The sequence below is a fragment of the Pristiophorus japonicus genome, chromosome 1 (genome assembly GCF_044704955.1).
Source record: "Pristiophorus japonicus isolate sPriJap1 chromosome 1, sPriJap1.hap1, whole genome shotgun sequence".
Classification (NCBI taxonomy): domain Eukaryota; kingdom Metazoa; phylum Chordata; class Chondrichthyes; family Pristiophoridae; genus Pristiophorus; species Pristiophorus japonicus.
Genome location: NC_091977.1, coordinates 470856454 through 470874140, shown reverse-complemented (window position 1 = coordinate 470874140; position 17687 = coordinate 470856454). Strand labels below are relative to the sequence as shown.

At 45.3% G+C, this 17687-nt stretch overlaps 1 protein-coding gene across 4 annotated transcripts in view; it reads right to left on the bottom strand.

Annotated features, from left to right (window-relative positions):
• ndufaf6 (NADH:ubiquinone oxidoreductase complex assembly factor 6) overlaps positions 1-17687 on the bottom strand; it is a 66481-nt gene that overhangs the window by 25822 nt on the left and 22972 nt on the right. For all 4 annotated transcript variants that reach the window (XM_070876352.1, XM_070876362.1, XM_070876372.1 and 1 more), the window contains 2 exons: positions 3152-3208; positions 1604-1706 (listed from right to left, as the gene is read on the bottom strand). In XM_070876352.1, coding sequence (XP_070732453.1) covers positions 1604-1706; positions 3152-3208 — 160 coding nt within the window. The remainder of the gene's footprint in view (positions 1-1603; positions 1707-3151; positions 3209-17687) is intronic.

Below are 17687 nucleotides of genomic sequence, written 5' to 3'. Positions count from 1 at the left end.
GCTGCCATGCTCCACCTCACAGTCAACAAGCTCCCCGCTGGAGTGGAACTAAACTACAGAGCCAGTGGGTAGCTGTTTAACATACGCAGCCTCCAGGCCAGGTCCAAGATCACCCCAACCTCTGTCGTTGAGCTGCAGTACGCAGACGGCGCCTGCATCTGCGCACATTCTGAGGCTAAACTCCAGGATATAAATCGATGTATTCACCGAGGCATATGAAAGCATGGACCTTATGCTTAACATCCATAATACAAAGGTCCTCCACCAGCCTGTCCTCGCCGCACAGCACTGCCCCCCAGTCATCAAGATTCACGGCGTGGCCCTCGACAACGTGGACCACTTCCCATACCTCGGGAGTCTTTTATCAACAAAGGCAGACATTGATGCGGAGATTCAACATCGCCTCAAGTGCGCCAGTGCAGCCTTTGGCCGCCTGAGGAAGGGTGTTCGAAGACCAGGCCCTCAAATATACCACCAAGCTCATGGTCTACAGGGCTGTAATAATACCCGCCCTCCTGTATGGATTAGAGGCATGGACGATGTACAGAAGACACCTCAAGTCGCTGGAGATATATCACCGATGTCTCCGCAAGATCCTACAAATCCCCTGGGAGGACAGGTGCACCAACATCAGTGTCCTCGCCCAGGCTAACATCCCCAGCGTTGAAGCACTGACCACACTCGATCAGCTTCGCTGGGCAGGCCACATAGTTCACATGCCAGACACGAGACTCCCTAAGCAGTTGCTCTATGCGGAGCTCCTTCACAGCAAATGAGCCAAAGGTGGGCAGCGGAAACGTTACAAGGACATCCTCAAAGCCTCCCTGATAAAGTGCGACATCACCACTGACACCTGGGAGTCCCTGGCCGAAGACCGCCCTAGGTGGAGAAAATGCATCCGAGAAGGCGTTGAGTTCTTCAAATCTCAACGCCGCGAGCATGAAGAAGTCAGGCGCAGGCAGCGGAAGGAGCGTGCGGCAAATCAGTCCCACCCCCACTTCCCCAGACGAATGTCTGTCCCACCTGTGACAGGATCTGTGGCTCTCGCATTGGACTGTTCAGCCACCAAAGGGCTCACTTTAGGAGTGGAAGCAAGTCTTCCCCGATTCCGAGGGACTGCCTATGATGATGATGATTAAATGGTGGAGCAGGCTTGAGGGGTCAAATGGCCTACTCCTGCTCCTATTTCTTGCGTTTTCAACCAGTGGAAAGATTCCATTTCTGAATACCGCTTCATATTTACCTAATTTTAAATGTCTCTAATGAAATACCCCATAATCTCAATAAAAACACAGCCCCACTTTTTAAAGTTTTTACTTGTATTTCCTCAAACCAGACAGCATTTTTATGGCTATGTGCTGAACCCTCTCTATTGCCTCAAATGCTTGTCATGTGGAGCCCAACTGTACATAGTACTCCAACATGGTCTTACTTAGGTTTTATATAGATAGAGAAGTTTAGCCATCCAGGCACCATCAGGCTACAGAGGACTCTTGCAAAAACATTTGAAAGATCAACCTCCTAAATATGGACTTCTGACTGGCTCAGTTTAAGAATCAACACTCCATTTAAAACAAAAATGGTTTATAAAAAGAATTCTTACCCAATATTTCCAACATGAGGTAGATGAATGATGACTGAGCATTCTCCGCATAAGATTCTAGCTCCTGGATATTTCTATACGCTTTCTCATTCAAATTCTTTTCCTGAAATTTATCACATCAGAATTGGCCTTTTCTTTTTTTTTAAAAAGTATACTGTTACAAAATATTAAAGATTAAATATCAATTATATTATTCCATGGCACAATTTACAAACCACTGACTGATGCAATATATTTCTACAATTTAAGTTTCCTGTGTTTAGAGCATCAGCCATTTGCAGTGACAAGGAAGCTGCTTCATTAATTATGATGTTATATTTGTTTTTGCTGAATCTTCGTGCACATCAGAGTGAGGCATGTTCGTACTAGGGAATGGAACACGTCTCATTCTTTGACCACCTGCTCAATTCTCTAGATGAAAAGTAAAGCTTGCTCACTGTGCACCAACAAAATACAATTTCAGAAGAATATCCCTTATTGCACTGATGTGAATTTTTGAATGTCGCCATCAAATCAGTTATATCTCAGAGCAAGAACAACAATTTACACTGAATTATGAGCAGTTTTGTACTGCAGCTTCATATCCACCAAGAACTGTCCCAACTTGTTTGCTGCAAGACCCTCATGGTTATAAGAATGGAGATGTTTATCCCCCCCACCACCACCAAGTCTGGACTGGATTTAAACACAGGTCCCAGGGATAAAGATCACTCTCTCCATCTCATCGTACGCTGATCAAATAAATGCCAAAGTTCAAAAGACTATTAAAACATAAATGCAATTAGAGACCTCATGACACAAAAGCTTTAATGGAATCATTCCCATTGCAAAATAATTAAGGTGTATAAACATAGCTAAATAACTGCAGACTAAATGATCACATTATTCTTCAAGTAACTACATTTGATTTTATTCTTGAATTCCAGTATTCCCCACAATAACTTTTAATTAAAAAATGAAAATCTCAGCAATAAAAGATGATAGAATAGGGAAGTGGAACTCATGGACTCTGGTGCCAAGCAGATGCTCTAGCTGCCTTCACAGTAGAAAAAGAAAATCTATATTTTGCCAGTAGCTGAAGAATTATTTCTGTCTATTAATGTAATGCAACAAAAAATTTCCTCTCAATTCAATTGCCAAAATGCTCCAAAAAAGCTAACTGTAAAAATAAGATGCTTTTTTGGCAATCAAGTTTCTATTTTACTGGGGAAGAAAAGGCACGAGACAAACATTTTCTTCTCCATTTCCAAATACAGCTCAACTGTAGCCATCGTCCTTCAGCCTGGGTGCACAATTAACACTGTGGACACCTTGATATCTCCATGACTGACTAAAATAGCCAACAGGAAATGCACATCTCATTGCCTCTCTTTCTCATTAGCTGAGATTATCGGTGAGGAAAGAGTACTCCATTTAGTGGCATAGCAGAACAGATGACAATCAAATATAGAGTGAGGGGCACCGGGCCAATTAATGATCTGTAATGATCTAGTAACGTCAGAATACTAGGCTAACTTGGCTTCAAATTAATTAATAAAGTATACTTACCCGTTCATCAATAATTCTCAGAAACCATCGCTTGGTCAGCTTGTATTTTCTTACTGCCTATTAAAGAATAGAATATCAGAGCTAAAAAAAAGACACCATTGTTTGCTCATTTAGATTTTCCTATTCTAAAATGCTTTACTGTAATGTAGATGAAAGCACAAGATTTAACAATTTTTCCAAAGCAACATACACACTAATGCTGAATTTGCCAAATCTATTACATTTTGCACAGGCTGAAATCTTAAGGAATTTGATGAAGTAAACAACCTATTTAACAAATTAAATATATTATGGCTTTGCGTCTTGCGGTCATGTTTTTGTCACACTGTGTCAACTATGTCCACCTTTAATTTGTCATGCTGCAATGACACAATTTATCCAATGGATAGCTATGAGCCAAATGTGTGAACTGCTTCTCTCATCTTGGACACCATATTGAGTCTTCACAAAGTGATTACTCCCCACAAACAAGTTTGCTTGAAACGTTTAAATGTTCTTGATGAAATATTGTGTTTCATCCCAGCAGGCTTTAAAAGATTTATTGTTTTTTTAATGTTTGAAGTATTCGGCTCCTACCACTACACTCGCCACCCTTCATGACTCACCACCTGTCATGACTTCCACTATTGTTGTCACTTTTCCAATTAATATCCTAATTGCATTCACACATGCATTCCTTCTGATTTTGAAGAGACATTAGCCCTTGTATTTCATGAGCTGGCCATCATTGCTTCCCCCAGTAAGCCGGCCTGTCGTTCTTCCAAATGCTATCCCTGCCCCATTCATTATTTGTGCGTATGCTGCTTTGGGAAAATTCTGAATATCGCAGTCCATTGTCTGGTGGCAACATTCCCAAACTCACCCACTGGTCAGTAAGGAGAAGCACAGTTCCTGCCACACGGCACAAAAAAACATTGGTGGAAGAAAGCAGATATGGATCTGTACAAACTAATGCCAGTTGGAGCAGTAAAGGAGACAGTGGTAATACCTACAAGACATGGAAGATAAAAGAGCCTAAAAAATAAAGCACGAGGAACTGAAGTAGGAAATTAATACCACACTCTCACTAGCAAGTCATCATCATAGGCAGTCCCTCGAATCGAGGATGACTTGCTTCCACGCCAAAAAGGGATGAGTTCACAGGTGTTTCAATGAAGGACCTAATTGTCCAGGTCCCGAACTACATGTTGAAGGGTGGAAGATGCCTGTGCGTGGATTTTTTTAACGTGTGGTGGCCGTTGCATACCAACCACCACATGGGCTTGACAGAGCTTGGTCTTGGTCCAGTTGCAGGCATTAACCAAGACGACTGGAGACCAGCTCTGCTGCATGAACCTAGTACACACAGACATCACAGTGTGAACTAGCCCATGCTGCCCCTGGGCCCTCGCCTCTTCTGATAGGTAGCAGTAGGTTATTGACCTGGGGTGACATCGACTTGCGCACTTTCCAACAGTGGTCAGATAGAATATGGCACCGGAGGCAATTCGCCCCACAATGTCAGTGCCGGCTCTTTGAAAGAGCCATTACTAGCAAGTAGCAACGTGACGTATAGCTCTAGCTGCTGTAGTTTGAATTTGGAACGAGTGTCCCTATATGTCTAGTGAAACTTACATTCCTTCTCACTTTTCTGATGTTCTAGGAATTGGCTAATCCAAAGAAATTAGGTACAATTACTTATGTCTGAAAAAGTTCTGTTAGGTTTATGCTGAGCAACGAGTGAGAGTATAACAACTCAAACTTCAGACAGATCTGAATTACATGCAGTGTAGTAATTCACAACAATATCTGATATGTTCTTTTATTCTCGTCATCAGATCTCATTGGAGACTTTAAAAAGTAGCATTTACTTAATTTTTTGGGCTCTGTCAAATATTCAAGGTAGTTAGTGAACAATTACATGATTTCTCCTTTAAACGTATATGGAAATGGAGGCCAGTACGTGGAAGCTAATGTTTACAGTTTCTGCTCCTGACAAGATTTATAACCAGCAGCTATTAACCTATTGAATTCCCTGTTGGCAACCTCTGTTCACCCAAGGTTTACACCACAGCCAGTATCCAAAAGTACACAATGGAAAAACTTTATATGCTAAGTAGGGCAACCAAAGTCAGAGCTCCCTGGATGACAAAAGAGATAGAGTAAGCAGAAAAAGAGGGCATGTGACAGAGGTCAGGTTGAGAATACAAGTGAGAACCAGGCTTACATAGGCTAAACGGCACAGAAACAGGCTATTCGGCCGAGTCAGTCCAAATCAGCGTTTATTCTCAACTCGAGCCTCCTCATCTAAATCTATCAGCATATCCCTCTATTCCCTTCTCCCTCATATGCTTATCTAGCCTCCCCTTAAATGCATCTATACTATTCACTCAACCACTCCCTGTGGTAGCGAGTTCCACATTCTCACCACTTTTTGGGTAAAGAAGTTTCTTCTGAATTCCCTAGGGAGTCCGGGGACGTCGGAGGCCTATAAAGGCCAGCTGGTGCAGCTGCAGCAGGGAGAGAAGGCAAAAAAGTAGAAAGAAATCGAAAGGTGACGTCACAGCCAAGGGGGTAAGTGATTGGCAAGTAGTTTTTCTTTTTCTTTTCTTTATCAGTAAGTAACCTTTTAGCATTGTTGTTGCCAAATTAAGTTTATCTAGGGGTTAAGGCATGGCAGCACAGCTCAGACACGTGTTATACGCCTCCTGTACTATGTAGGAAGTCAGGGACGCTTCCAGTGTCTCTGACGACACGTGCAGGACGTGTGTCCGGCTGCAGCTCCTGACGGACCGCATTGCGGCGCTGGAGCTGCGGGTGGATTCACGATGCTGAGAATGACGTGAATAGCATGTTTAGTGAGTTGGTCTTACTGCAGGAAAAGGGTACACAGTCAGATAGGGAATGGATGACCAACAGGAAGAGCAGTGCAAGGAAGGTAGTGCAGGGGTCCCCCTGCGGTCATCCTCCTGCAAAACAGATACACCGCTTTGGGTACTGTTGAGGGGGATGACTCATCAGGGGAGGGCAGCAGCAGCCAAGTTCATGGCACCATGGGTGGCTCTGCTGCACAAGAGGGCAGGAAAAAGAGTGGGAGAGCTATAGCGATAGGGGATTCAATTGTAAGGGGGTAGATAGACGTTTCTGCGGCCACAAACGAGACTCCAGGATGGTCTGTTGCCTCCCTGGTGCAAGGGTCAAGGATGTCCCGGAGCGGGTGCAGGGCATTCTGAAAAGGGAGGGTGAACAGCCAGTTGTCGTGGTGCATATAGGTAAAAAAAAGGGATGAGGTCCTACAAGACGAATTTAGGGAGCTTGGAGTTAAATTAAAAAGTAGGACCTGAAAAATAGTAATCTCAGGATTTCTACCAGTGCCACGTGCTAGTCAGAGTAGGAATCGCAGGATAGCTCAGATGAATACGTGGCTTGAGGAGTGGTGCAGCAGGGAAGGATTCAAGTTCCTGGGATATTGGAACCGGTTCTGGGGGAGGTGGGACCAGTACAAACCGGACGGCCTGCATCTGGACAGGACCGGAACCAATGTCCATGGGGGAGTGTTTGCTAGTGCTGTTGGTAAGGAGTTAAACTAATATTGCAGGGAGATGGCAACATATGCAGGGAGACAGAGGGAAGTAGAATAGGGGTAGAAGCAAAAGATAGAAAGACAAAAAGTAAAAGTAGAGGGCAGAGAAACCCAAGGCAAAAAGCAAAAAGGGCCACATTGCAGCAAAACTCTAAAGGGGCAAAGTGTGTGAGAAAGACAAGCCTGAAGGCTCTGTGCCTCAATGCGAGGAGTATTCGGAATAAGGTGGACGAATTAACTGCGCAGATAGTAGTTAACGGGTATGATGTGTTTGCCATCACGGAGGCATGGTTCCAGGGTGACCAAGGCTGGGAACTCAACATCCAGGGGTAGTCAACATTTAGGAAGGATAGACAGAAAGGAAAAAGGAGGCGGGGTGGCATTGCTGCTTAAGGCGGAAATTAATGCAATAATAAGGAATGACATTAGCCTGGACAATGTAGAATCGGTATGGGTGGAGCTGCGGAATACCAAGGGACAGAAACCGCTAGTGGAAGTTGTGTACAGACCACCAAACAGTAGTAGTAAGGTAGGGGACGGCATCAAACAAGAAATTAGGGATGCATGCAATAAAGGTACAGCAGTTACCATGGGTGACTTTAATCTACATATTGATTGGGCTAACCAAACTGGTAGCAATGCGGTGGAGGAGGATTTCCTGGAGTCTATTAGAGATGGTTTACTAGACCAATATGTCGAGGAACCAACCAGGGAGCTGGCCATCCTAGACTGGGTGATGTGTAATGAGAAAGGACTAATTAGCAATCTTGTTGTGAGAGACTCCTTGGGGAAGAGTGACCATAATATGGTAGAATTCTTTATTAGGATGGAGAGTGACACAGTTAATTCAGAAACTAGGGTCCTGAACTTAAGAAAAGGTAACTTCGATGGTTTGAGGTGTGAATTGGCTGGAATAGACTGGCAAATGATACTTAAAGGGTTGACGGTGGATAGGCAATGGCAAACATTTAAAGATCACATGGATGAACTCCAGCAATTGTACATCCCTGTCTGGAGTAAAAAGAAAACGGGGAAGGTGGCTCAACTGTGGCTAACAAGGGAAATTAAGAATAGTGTTAAATCCAAGGAAGAGGCATTTCAATTGGCCAGAAAAAGCAGCAGAGCTGAGGACTGGGAGAAATTTAGAATTCAGCAGAGGAGGACAAAGGGTTTAATTAAGAGGGGGAAAATAGATTACGAGAAGAAGCTTGCCGGGAGCATAAAAACTGACTGCAAAAGCTTCTATAGCTATGTGAAGAGAAAAAGATTAGTGAAGACAAACATAGGTTCCTTGCAGTTGGATTCAGGTGAACTTATACTGGGGAACAAAGAAATGACAGACCAATTGATCAAAAACTTTGGTTCTGTCTTCACGAAGGAAGGTACAAATAACCTTCCGGAAATACTAGGGGACCGAGGGTCTAGTGAGAAGGAGGAACTGAAGGATATCCTTATTAGGCGGCAAATTGTGTTGGAGAAATTGATGGGATTGAAGGCCGATAAATCCCCGGGGCCTGATAGTCTGCATCCCAGAGTACTTCAGGAAATGGCCCTAGAAATAGTGGATGCATTGGTGATCATTTTCCAACAGTCTATCGACTCGGGATCAGTTCCTATAGACTGGAGGGTAGCCAATGTAGCACTATTTTTTAAAAAGGGAGGGAGAGAGAAAGCAGGTAATTATAGATCGGTTAACCTATCAGTAGTGGAGAAAATGTTGGAATCAATTATTAAAGATGAAATAGCAGCGCATTTGGAAAGCAGTGACAGGATTGGTCCAAGTCAGCATGGATTTACGAAGGGGAAATCATGCTTGACAAATCTTCTGGAATTTTTTGAGGATGTAACTAATAGAGTGAACAAGGGAGAACCAGTGGATGTGGTGTATTTGGACTTTCAAAAGGCTTTTGACAAGGTCCCACACAAGAGATTGGTGCGCAAAATCTAAGCACATGATATTGGGGGTAATATACTGACATGGATAGAGAACTGGTTGGAAGACAGGAAGCAGAGAGTCGGGGTAAACGGGTCATTTTCAGAATGGCAGACAGTGACTAGTGGAGTGCCGCAGGGCTCAGTGCTGGGACCCCTGCTCTTTACAATATACATCCATGAATTGGATGAAGGAATTGAGCGTAATATCTCCAAGTTTGGAGATGACACTAAACTGGGTGGCGGTGTGAGCTGTGAGGGGGAAGCTAAGAGGCTGCAGGGTGACTTGGACAGGTTAGGTGAATGGGCAAATGCATGGCAGATGCAGTATAAAGTGGATAAATGTGAGGTTATCCACTTTGGGGGCAAAAACGCAAAGACATAATATTATCTGAATGGCGGCAGATTAGGAAAAGGGGAGGTGCAACGAGACCTGGGTGTCATGGTTCATCAGTCATTGAAAGTTGGCATACAGGTACAGCAGGCGGTAAAGAAGGCAAATGGTATATTGGCCTTCATAGCTAGGGGATTTGAGTATAGGAGCAGGGAGGTCTTACTGCAGTTGTACAGGGCCTTGGTGAGATCTCACCTGGAATATTGTGTTCAGTTTTGGTCTCCTAATCTGAGGAAGGACATTCTTGCTATTGAGGGAGTGCAGCGAAGGTTCATCAGACTGATTCCAGGGATGGCTGGACTTACATATGAGGAGAGACTAGATCAATTGGGCCTTTATACTTTGGAGTTTAGAAGAATGAGAGGGGATCTCATAGAAACATACAAGATTCTGACAGGACGGGGCAGGTTGGATGCGGGTCGATTGTTCCCGATGTTGGGGAAGTCCAGAACCAGGGGACACAGTCTTAGGATAAGGAGTAGTCCATTTAGGACTGAGATGAGGAGAAACGTCTTCACTCAGAGTTGTTAACCTGTGAAATTCCCTACCGCAGAGGGTTGTTGATGCCAGTTCATTGGATATATTCAAGAGGGAGTTAGATATGGCCCTTACGGCTCAGGGGATCAAGGGGTATGGAGAGAAAGCAGGAAAGGAGTACTGAGGGAATGATCAGCCAAGAACTTATTGAATGGTGATGCAGGTTCGAAGGGCCGAATGGCCTACTCCTGCACCTATTTTCTATGTTTCTATGGATTTATTGGTGACTATCTTATATTGATGGCCTCTTGTTCTGCTCTTCCCCACAAATGGAAATATTCTCTCTGTATCCAATCCATCAAAACCTCTCAATTTTAAGAACCTCTATTAGGTCACCTCTCAGCCTTCTTTTTTCCAAGAGAAAAGAGACCCAGCCTGTTATTCTTTGCTGATATGTATACCCTCACATTTCTGGTATCATCTTTGTAAATCTTCTCTGCACCCTCTCCAGTGCATCTATATCCTTTTTGGTAATATGGCAACTACAACTGTGGTCTAACCAAGGTTCGATACAGGTTTCGCATAACTTCCCTACTTTTTAATTCTATATTTTTAGAAATAAATCCTAGTGCTGGTTTTGCTTTTTTTATGGCCTTGCTAATAGGTTTCGCAACCTTTCGCGATTTGTGTATTTGTGCTCAGAGATCCCTTTGTTCCTCTACACCACCTAGACACGGACTCTCCAAGTAATAAGTCACCTCCCTATTCTTCCTATCAAAATGTCATAACTCACATTTATGTTGAACTTCATTTGCCCATTCTGCAAGTTTATTAATGTCCTCCTGTAATGTATTGTAGTCCTCCTTAGTATTGACTATTCGCCCCCCCCAATTTGGTGTCATTTGGTGGCATGCGAACTATGTGGCTTGCCCAGCGAAGCTGATCGAATGTGGTTCGTGCTTCAACGCTGGAGATGTTTGCCGGGGCGTGGACACTGATGTTGGTGCGCCTGTCCTCCCAGGGGATTTGTAGGATCTTGCGGAGACATCGTTGGTGATATATCCAGCGACTTGAGGTGTCTTCTGTACATCGTCCATGCCTCTGATCCATACAGGAGGGCGGGTATTATTACAGCCCTGTAGACCATGAGCTTGGTGGTAGATCTGAGGACCTGCTCTTCGAACACTCTTCCTCAGGCGGCCAAAGGCTGTACTGGCGCACTGGAGGCGATGTTGAATCTCCGCATCAATGTCTGCCTTTGTTGATAAAAGGCTCCCGAGGTATGGGAGGTGGTCCACATTGTCGAGGGCCACGCCGTGAATCTTGATGACTGGGAGGCAGTGCTCTGCAGCGAGGACAGGCTGGTGGAGAACCTGTGTCTTACGGATGTTAAGCGTAAGGCCCATGCTTTCATATGCCTCCGTGAATACATCGACTATATCCTGGAGTTCAGCCTCAGAACGTGCACACACGCAGGCGTCGTCCGCGTACTGCAGCTCAACGACAGAGGTTGGGGTGATCTTGGACCTGGCCTGGAGGCTGTGTATGTTAAACAGCTTCCCACTGGCTCTATAGTTTAGTTCCACTCCAGCGGGGAGCTTGTTGACTGAGGTGGAGCATGGCAGCAAGGAAGATCGAGAAGAGGGTTGGAGCGATGACCGCAGCCCTGTTTGACCCCGGTCTGGACGTGGACTGGATCTGTAATGGAACCGCTGGTAAGGATCACAACCTGCATGTTGTCGTGGAGCAGGTGAAGGATGTTGACAAACTTTTAGGGGCATCCAAAAATGGAGGAGGGCGCTCCATAAGCCCTCACGGTTAACAGTGTCAAAGGCCTTTGTAAGATCGAAAAAGGCCATGTATAAGGGCTGGCGCTGCTCCCTGCATTTTTCCTGCAGCTGTCGCGCTGCAAAGATCACGTCCATTGTGCCCCGTAGGGGACCAAATCCGCACGGTGATTCAGGGAGGAGCTCCTCGGCCACAGGGAGAAGACGTTTGAGGAGAACTCTAGCGACAACCTTCCCAATGGCCGATAGCAGGGAGATTCCCCTGTAGTTGCCGCAGTCGGACGTCCCCCTTTTTAAAGATGGTCACGATCACTGCATCTCTGAGATCTCATGGCATGCTCTCCTCCCTCCAAATGAGAGGGATGAGGTCATGTATCCGCGCCAACAGCGCCTCTCCACCATACTTTAGCGCCTCAGCAGGAATTCCATCCGCATCCATAGCCTTGTTACTCTTGAGCTGTTTTATGGCTTTGCCTACCTCATGCAACTTTGGGGTTTTACTGAGGTGGTGACGGGTCGCATGCTGCAGGATGGAGTTGAGAGCACTCGAGTCAAAGGCAGAGTCTCGATTGAGGAGATCTTCAAAGTGCTCCTTCCAGCGGGCACTGACTGCCAGGAGTGGGGTTGGGCCTTGGGAGTTGGGACCATAGGTGGTCTTGGCTGCAATGAAGAATCCTCGCATATCGTGGCTGTCGGCCAGTTGTTGTATCTCCTGTGCTTTCTCCATCCACCACCTGTTCTTTAGGTCCCGGGTTTTTTGTTGGACCTCAGCCTTGAGCCGACTGTAACTTTGCTTTGCAGCTCCCGCGTTGGGTTGTGGCTTGAGGCTCAGAAATGCTCTGCGCTTACGATCTATTAATCATTTTCATCAAACCAGTCCTGGTATTTTCTGGTTGAGTAACCAAGTGTCTCTTCACAGGCACTGCTTATGGAGACCTGGAAGGCAGACCAAGCGCTGTGGCCATTCATCATCTCAGGGTCATCAAGGCACGCTAGATTAGCTGTGAGGCGCTGGCTGTATAGGGCTCTCTTAGCTGGCTCTTTAAGTGCCCCGGCATTAACTTTTTTGCGGCACTGCTTCTGCTGTCCCCTCTACTTTGGGGCTATGTTTACATCGATGATGGATCGAATTCGGCAATGGTCCGTCCTGCAGTCGTCAGCTCCTGTCATGGCGCGGGTGATGTGCATATCCTTGTGATCCCTGGCTTGGACGATGACGTAGTCGAGCAGGTGCCAGTGTTTGGAGCGAGTGTGTCATGATGCGTTGTATTTGTCCCTCTGGCAGAACAGGGTGTTGATGATGAGGAGTTCGTGTTCTAGACATTTTGTCAGCAGTAGGGTACTGCTGGAATTGACTTTCCCTATCCCCTCTCTGCTAATCACGCCTCCCCAGACGGCTGTGTCTTTGCCGACCCTGGCATTAAAGAGACCTAGGAAGATCAATTTGTCACCCACGAGTGTACGCACTGAAGACTGTGGCGCATTGGTTCCGGGATAGGTTAAGGCGAAGAGTCATGAGGCATTCGTTAACCCCGCAGCGGGAGTCTTTGAGGCAGTCGAGAAAAAGGTGCAACTTCCACCCTGTTCCTTGAGCTGGCCTTCCCCTACCCGACGGGTCTTGCTTAGGGCAGCAATGTCAATGTCAAAACGTCTAAGTTCCCGGGCAACTATGGCAGTGCGGCATTCTGGCCTGTTGCTGTTGGAATTGCCCATGAGGGTCCTGATGTTCGAGGTCCCAAACTTCATGTTAGCGAAGTGGAAATGTAATGCCTCGGCTATCTCTTCTCTAGATTCTTTTAAAAATGCAAGGATGCAATTCACCCAGACCAGGGGTGTTATGCTCTTTGAGTTTGATTAGTTTATTTAGTATATCCCCTTTTTATTTTAAATGCACTTATCTTATTACTAATTTCATCATCCAATGTCATGTCCACCTGTCTAGCTCTCTGGTAAATACTGAAGCAAAATAATTATTTAATATTCCCGCCACCTCTTTATCATGACCTGTGGTATTATCCTATCTATCCCTATTCCCATCCCAACCTGCTTTCCTTCCTTTTTTTATTGATGTACCTGTAACATATTTTACCATTTTGTTTTATGTTCCTTAATAATTTAATTTCATAGTTCCTCTTTTACCTTCTTAATTGGTTTTTAACCTCTCCTAATCTCTTCGTATTCTCCCTTATCGTGCACTCCACTGCTGTCTTTGTACTTAATGTATGCCTCTTTCCTTGCCCTCAATTGTTGCCTTATGGCTTTATTCCACCATGGAGTCTCATTAGTGTTTAGTTTGTGTGGAATATATTTTTCCTGCACTCTGTTGAACACCGTTTTAAATGTTTCCCATTGCTATTCTACAACGTTGCTTGCCAATATTGTTGTCTATTTTATTTCCAAAGTTTTATTCTCAGCCCCTCAAAATCAGCTTTTCTCCAATCTACTACCCTGGTTTTCATCATACTTATCATCTTAAAGCATATTATATTATGGCTGAATATAGAAAGTTCAAAGGGGAAGTGAAAACGAAAATAAGGGGGGCAAAGAGAGAGTATGAGAATAGTTAAACAGCTAACATAGAAGGGAATCCAAGAGTCTTCTATTGGCATATAAATAGTAAACGGATAGCAAGAGGGGTGGGGCCAATTAAGAGACCAAAATGGAGATCTACACATGGAAACAGAAGGTATGGCTGAGGTAGTAAATGAGTACTTTGCATCCATCTTTACCAAGGAAGAAGATGCTGCAAAAGTCAGTGAAGGAGGAGGTCAATGAGATACTGGATGGAATAAAAATTGTTAAGGAGGAGGTACTAGAAAGGCTGGCTGTACTTAAAGTAGATGTGTCACCAGGACCGGATGGGAAGCATCCTAGGATGCTGAAGGAAGTAAAGCTGGAGATGGTGGAGGTACTGGCCATAATCTTACAATTCTCCTTGGATGCAGGGCTGGTGCCAGAGGACTGGAGAATTGCAAATGTTACACCCTTGTTCAAAAAAGGGTTCAAGGTTAAACCCAGCAACTGCGGGCCGGTCAGTCTAACCTCGGTAGTGGGGAAACTTTTAGAAATGATAATCCGTGACAAAAGTAACAGTTACTTAGACAAGTATGGATTAGTTAAGGAAAGCAAGCATGAATTTGTTAAAAGAAAATTGTGTTTAACTAACTTGATCGAGTTTTTGATGAGGTAACAGAGGGGGTTGATGAGGAGGTTAATGTGGTTAATGTGTGTATACATGGACTTCCAAAAGGTGTTGGATACAGGGCCTGAACTTGGTGGCCTTACCGCCTGCTGCCACTGAGTTTTTTTGGCGGTCTTCCTTCGGTGCCGGTTTCCACTAGGCCTCCCGCCGGTAGGAGGGGAGGACCGCTGGAAACAGCCCGCTGACGGCCGCGAGCATGCAAAGCGCATAAGTGGCCTCCCGCCCGCCGAGCTGGCAGATTCCTCCGGACGGGAGTCGGCGGCAGCAGGGGGAAGGACCGCTGCGTGGAGACAGGTCTAACTCCAATGGCAAAGAAAGGTTAGTGAACTTATTTTTTTTTCAGCGATATAGGTGAAGGTCTTCCAGTGAGTTTATTTTGTGTGTAAATTTTTATTTTTATGTGCTTCCCCCGCCATCTCCCCCCCCCCCCCCCCCACCCCCTACCTGGGCCCAACTCAATCCTCGGCGGCACTTTGGCAAGGATTGCATTTGCCGCCGGGATTGGGAGCTCCCGCCCACTGCTGCTCAGATTCCCAGCGCAAGTCCCTTTTTTGCCGCCAGGTGGTCTTTCAAGGATTTTTTTTTTAAAACGAAACTCCCACCCAAAGTACCGTCAAGTATCTCAGCGGTCCTTTGGGTGGCACCAATTCGGGCCCATAGTGTCTAATTATAGGCTTTCCAGCAAAGTTGAAGTCCATGGAATAATCAATCATAGGCAGTCATCGGGATGACTTGCTTCCACACTGAAAATTAGTACTCAGGTGACTGATGAACTAATTTAAAACAGTGGAAGATGCCTGTGCATTAATTATTTTAACGTGGGGTGGCCGTTGCACACCACACGGGGCTTGACGGAGCAAGGTCTTGGTCCCGCAGCAAGGGGATCCAAGATGACTGGAGACCAGGCTCCGCCGCATGTGCAAATACTACGCAGAAACTCAAACATATACCTACTGTACTCCTTTACTTCCTCCATGGAATAAAAGGGACAGTGGCAGCATGGATATGAAATTGGCTAAATGACAGGAAACAGAGAGTAGTGGTGAACGTTTGCTTTTCGGACTGGAGGAAGGGACATAGAAACACAGAAAATAGGTACAGGAGTAGGCCATTCGGCCATTCGAGCATGCACCACCATTCAATAAGATCATGGCTGATCATTCCCTCAGTACCCCTTTCCTGCTTTCCCTCCATACCCCTTGATCTCTTTAGCCGTAAGGGCCATATCTAACTCCCTCTTCAATATATCCAATGAACTGGCACCAACAACTCTTTGCGGCAGGGAATTCCACAGGTTAACAACTCTCTGAGTGAAGAAGTTTTCTCCTCATCTCAGTCCTAAATGGCCTACCCCTTATCCTAAGATTGTGTCCTCTGGTTCTGGACTTCTCCAACATCAGGAACATTCTTCCCGCATCTAACCTGTCCAGTCCCGTCAGAATCTTATACATTTCTATGAGATCCCCTCTCATCCTTCTAAACTCCAGTGAATAAAGGCCGAGTTGATCCAGTCTCTCCTCATATATCAGTCCAGCCATCCCTGGAATCAGTCTGGTGAACCTTCGCTGCACTCCCTCAATAGCAAGAACGTCCTTCCTCAGATTGGGAGACCAAAACTGAACACAATATTCCAGGTGAGGCTTCACCAAGGCCCTGTACAACTGCAGTAAGACCTCCCTGCTCCTATACTCAAATTACCTAGCTATGAAGGCCAACATACCATTTGCCTTCTTCGCCGCCTGCTGTACCTGTATGCCAACTTTCAATGACCGATGAACCATGACACCCAGGTCTCGTTGCACCTCCCCTTTTCCTAATCTGCCACCATTCAGATAATATTCTGCCTTTGTGTTTTTGCCCCCAAAATGGATAACCTCACATTTATCCACATTATACTGCATCTGCCATGCATTTGCCCACTCACTTAATCTGTCCAAGTCATCCTGAAGCCTCTTAGCGTCCCCCTCACAGCTCACACCGCCACCCAGTTTAGCGTCATCTGCAAACTTGGAGATATTACGCTCAATTCCTTCATTTAAATCGTTAATGTATATTGTAAAGAACTGGGGTCCCAGCGGGGTGAGCCCTGCGGCACTCCACTAGTCACTGCCTGCCATTCTGAAAAGGACCTGTTTATCCCGACTCTCTGCCTCCTGTCTGCCAACCAGTTCTCTATCCACGTCAGTACATTACCCCCAATACCATGTGCTTTAATTTTGCACACCAATCTCTTGTGTGGGACCTTGTCAAAAGCCTTTTGAAAGTCCAAATACACCACATCCACTTGTTCTCCCTTGTCCACTCTGCTAGTTATATCCTCAAAAAATTCCAGAAAATTCGACAAGCATGATTTCCCTTTCATAAATCCATGCTAACTTGGACCGATCCTGTCACTGCTTTCCAAATGCGCTGCTATTTCATCCTTAATGATTGATTCCGCAGTGGTGTTCCCCAGGGGTCGGTACTAGGGCTACTGCTTTTCTTGATATATATTAAATGACTTAGATTTGGGTGTACAGGGCACAATTTCAAAATTTGTAGATGACACAAAACTTGGAAGTACAGTGAACAGTGAGGAGGATAGTGATAGACTTCAAAAGGACATAGACAGGCTGGTGGAATGGGCGGACATGTGGCAGATGAAATTTAATGCAGAAAAGTGTGAAGTGATACATTTTGGTAGGAAGAACGAGGAGAGGCAATATAAACTAAAGGGTACAATTCAAAAAGGGGTGCATGAACAGAGAGACCTGGGGGTATATGTGCACAAATCATTAAAGGTGGCAGGGCAGGTTAAAAAATAGTTAAAAAAGCTTAAGGGATCCTGGGCTTCATAAATAGAGAGACAAAGAATACAAAAGCAAGGAAGTTATGATGAACCTTTATAAAACACTGGTTCTGCCTCAACTGGAGTATTGTGTCCAATTAGGAAGGACGTGAAGGCCTTAGAGAGATTTACAAGAATGGTTCCAGGAATGAGGGACATCAGTTACGTGGATAGACTTGAGAAGCTGGGGCTGTTCTCCTTTAGAGCAGAGAAGGTTGAGAGGAGATTTGATAGAGGTGTTCAAAATCACGAGGGGTCTAGACCGAGTAGATAGAGAGAAACTGTTCCCAATGACGGAAGCGTCGAGAACCAGAGGACACAGATTTAAGGTGATTGGCAGAAGAACTAAAGGCGA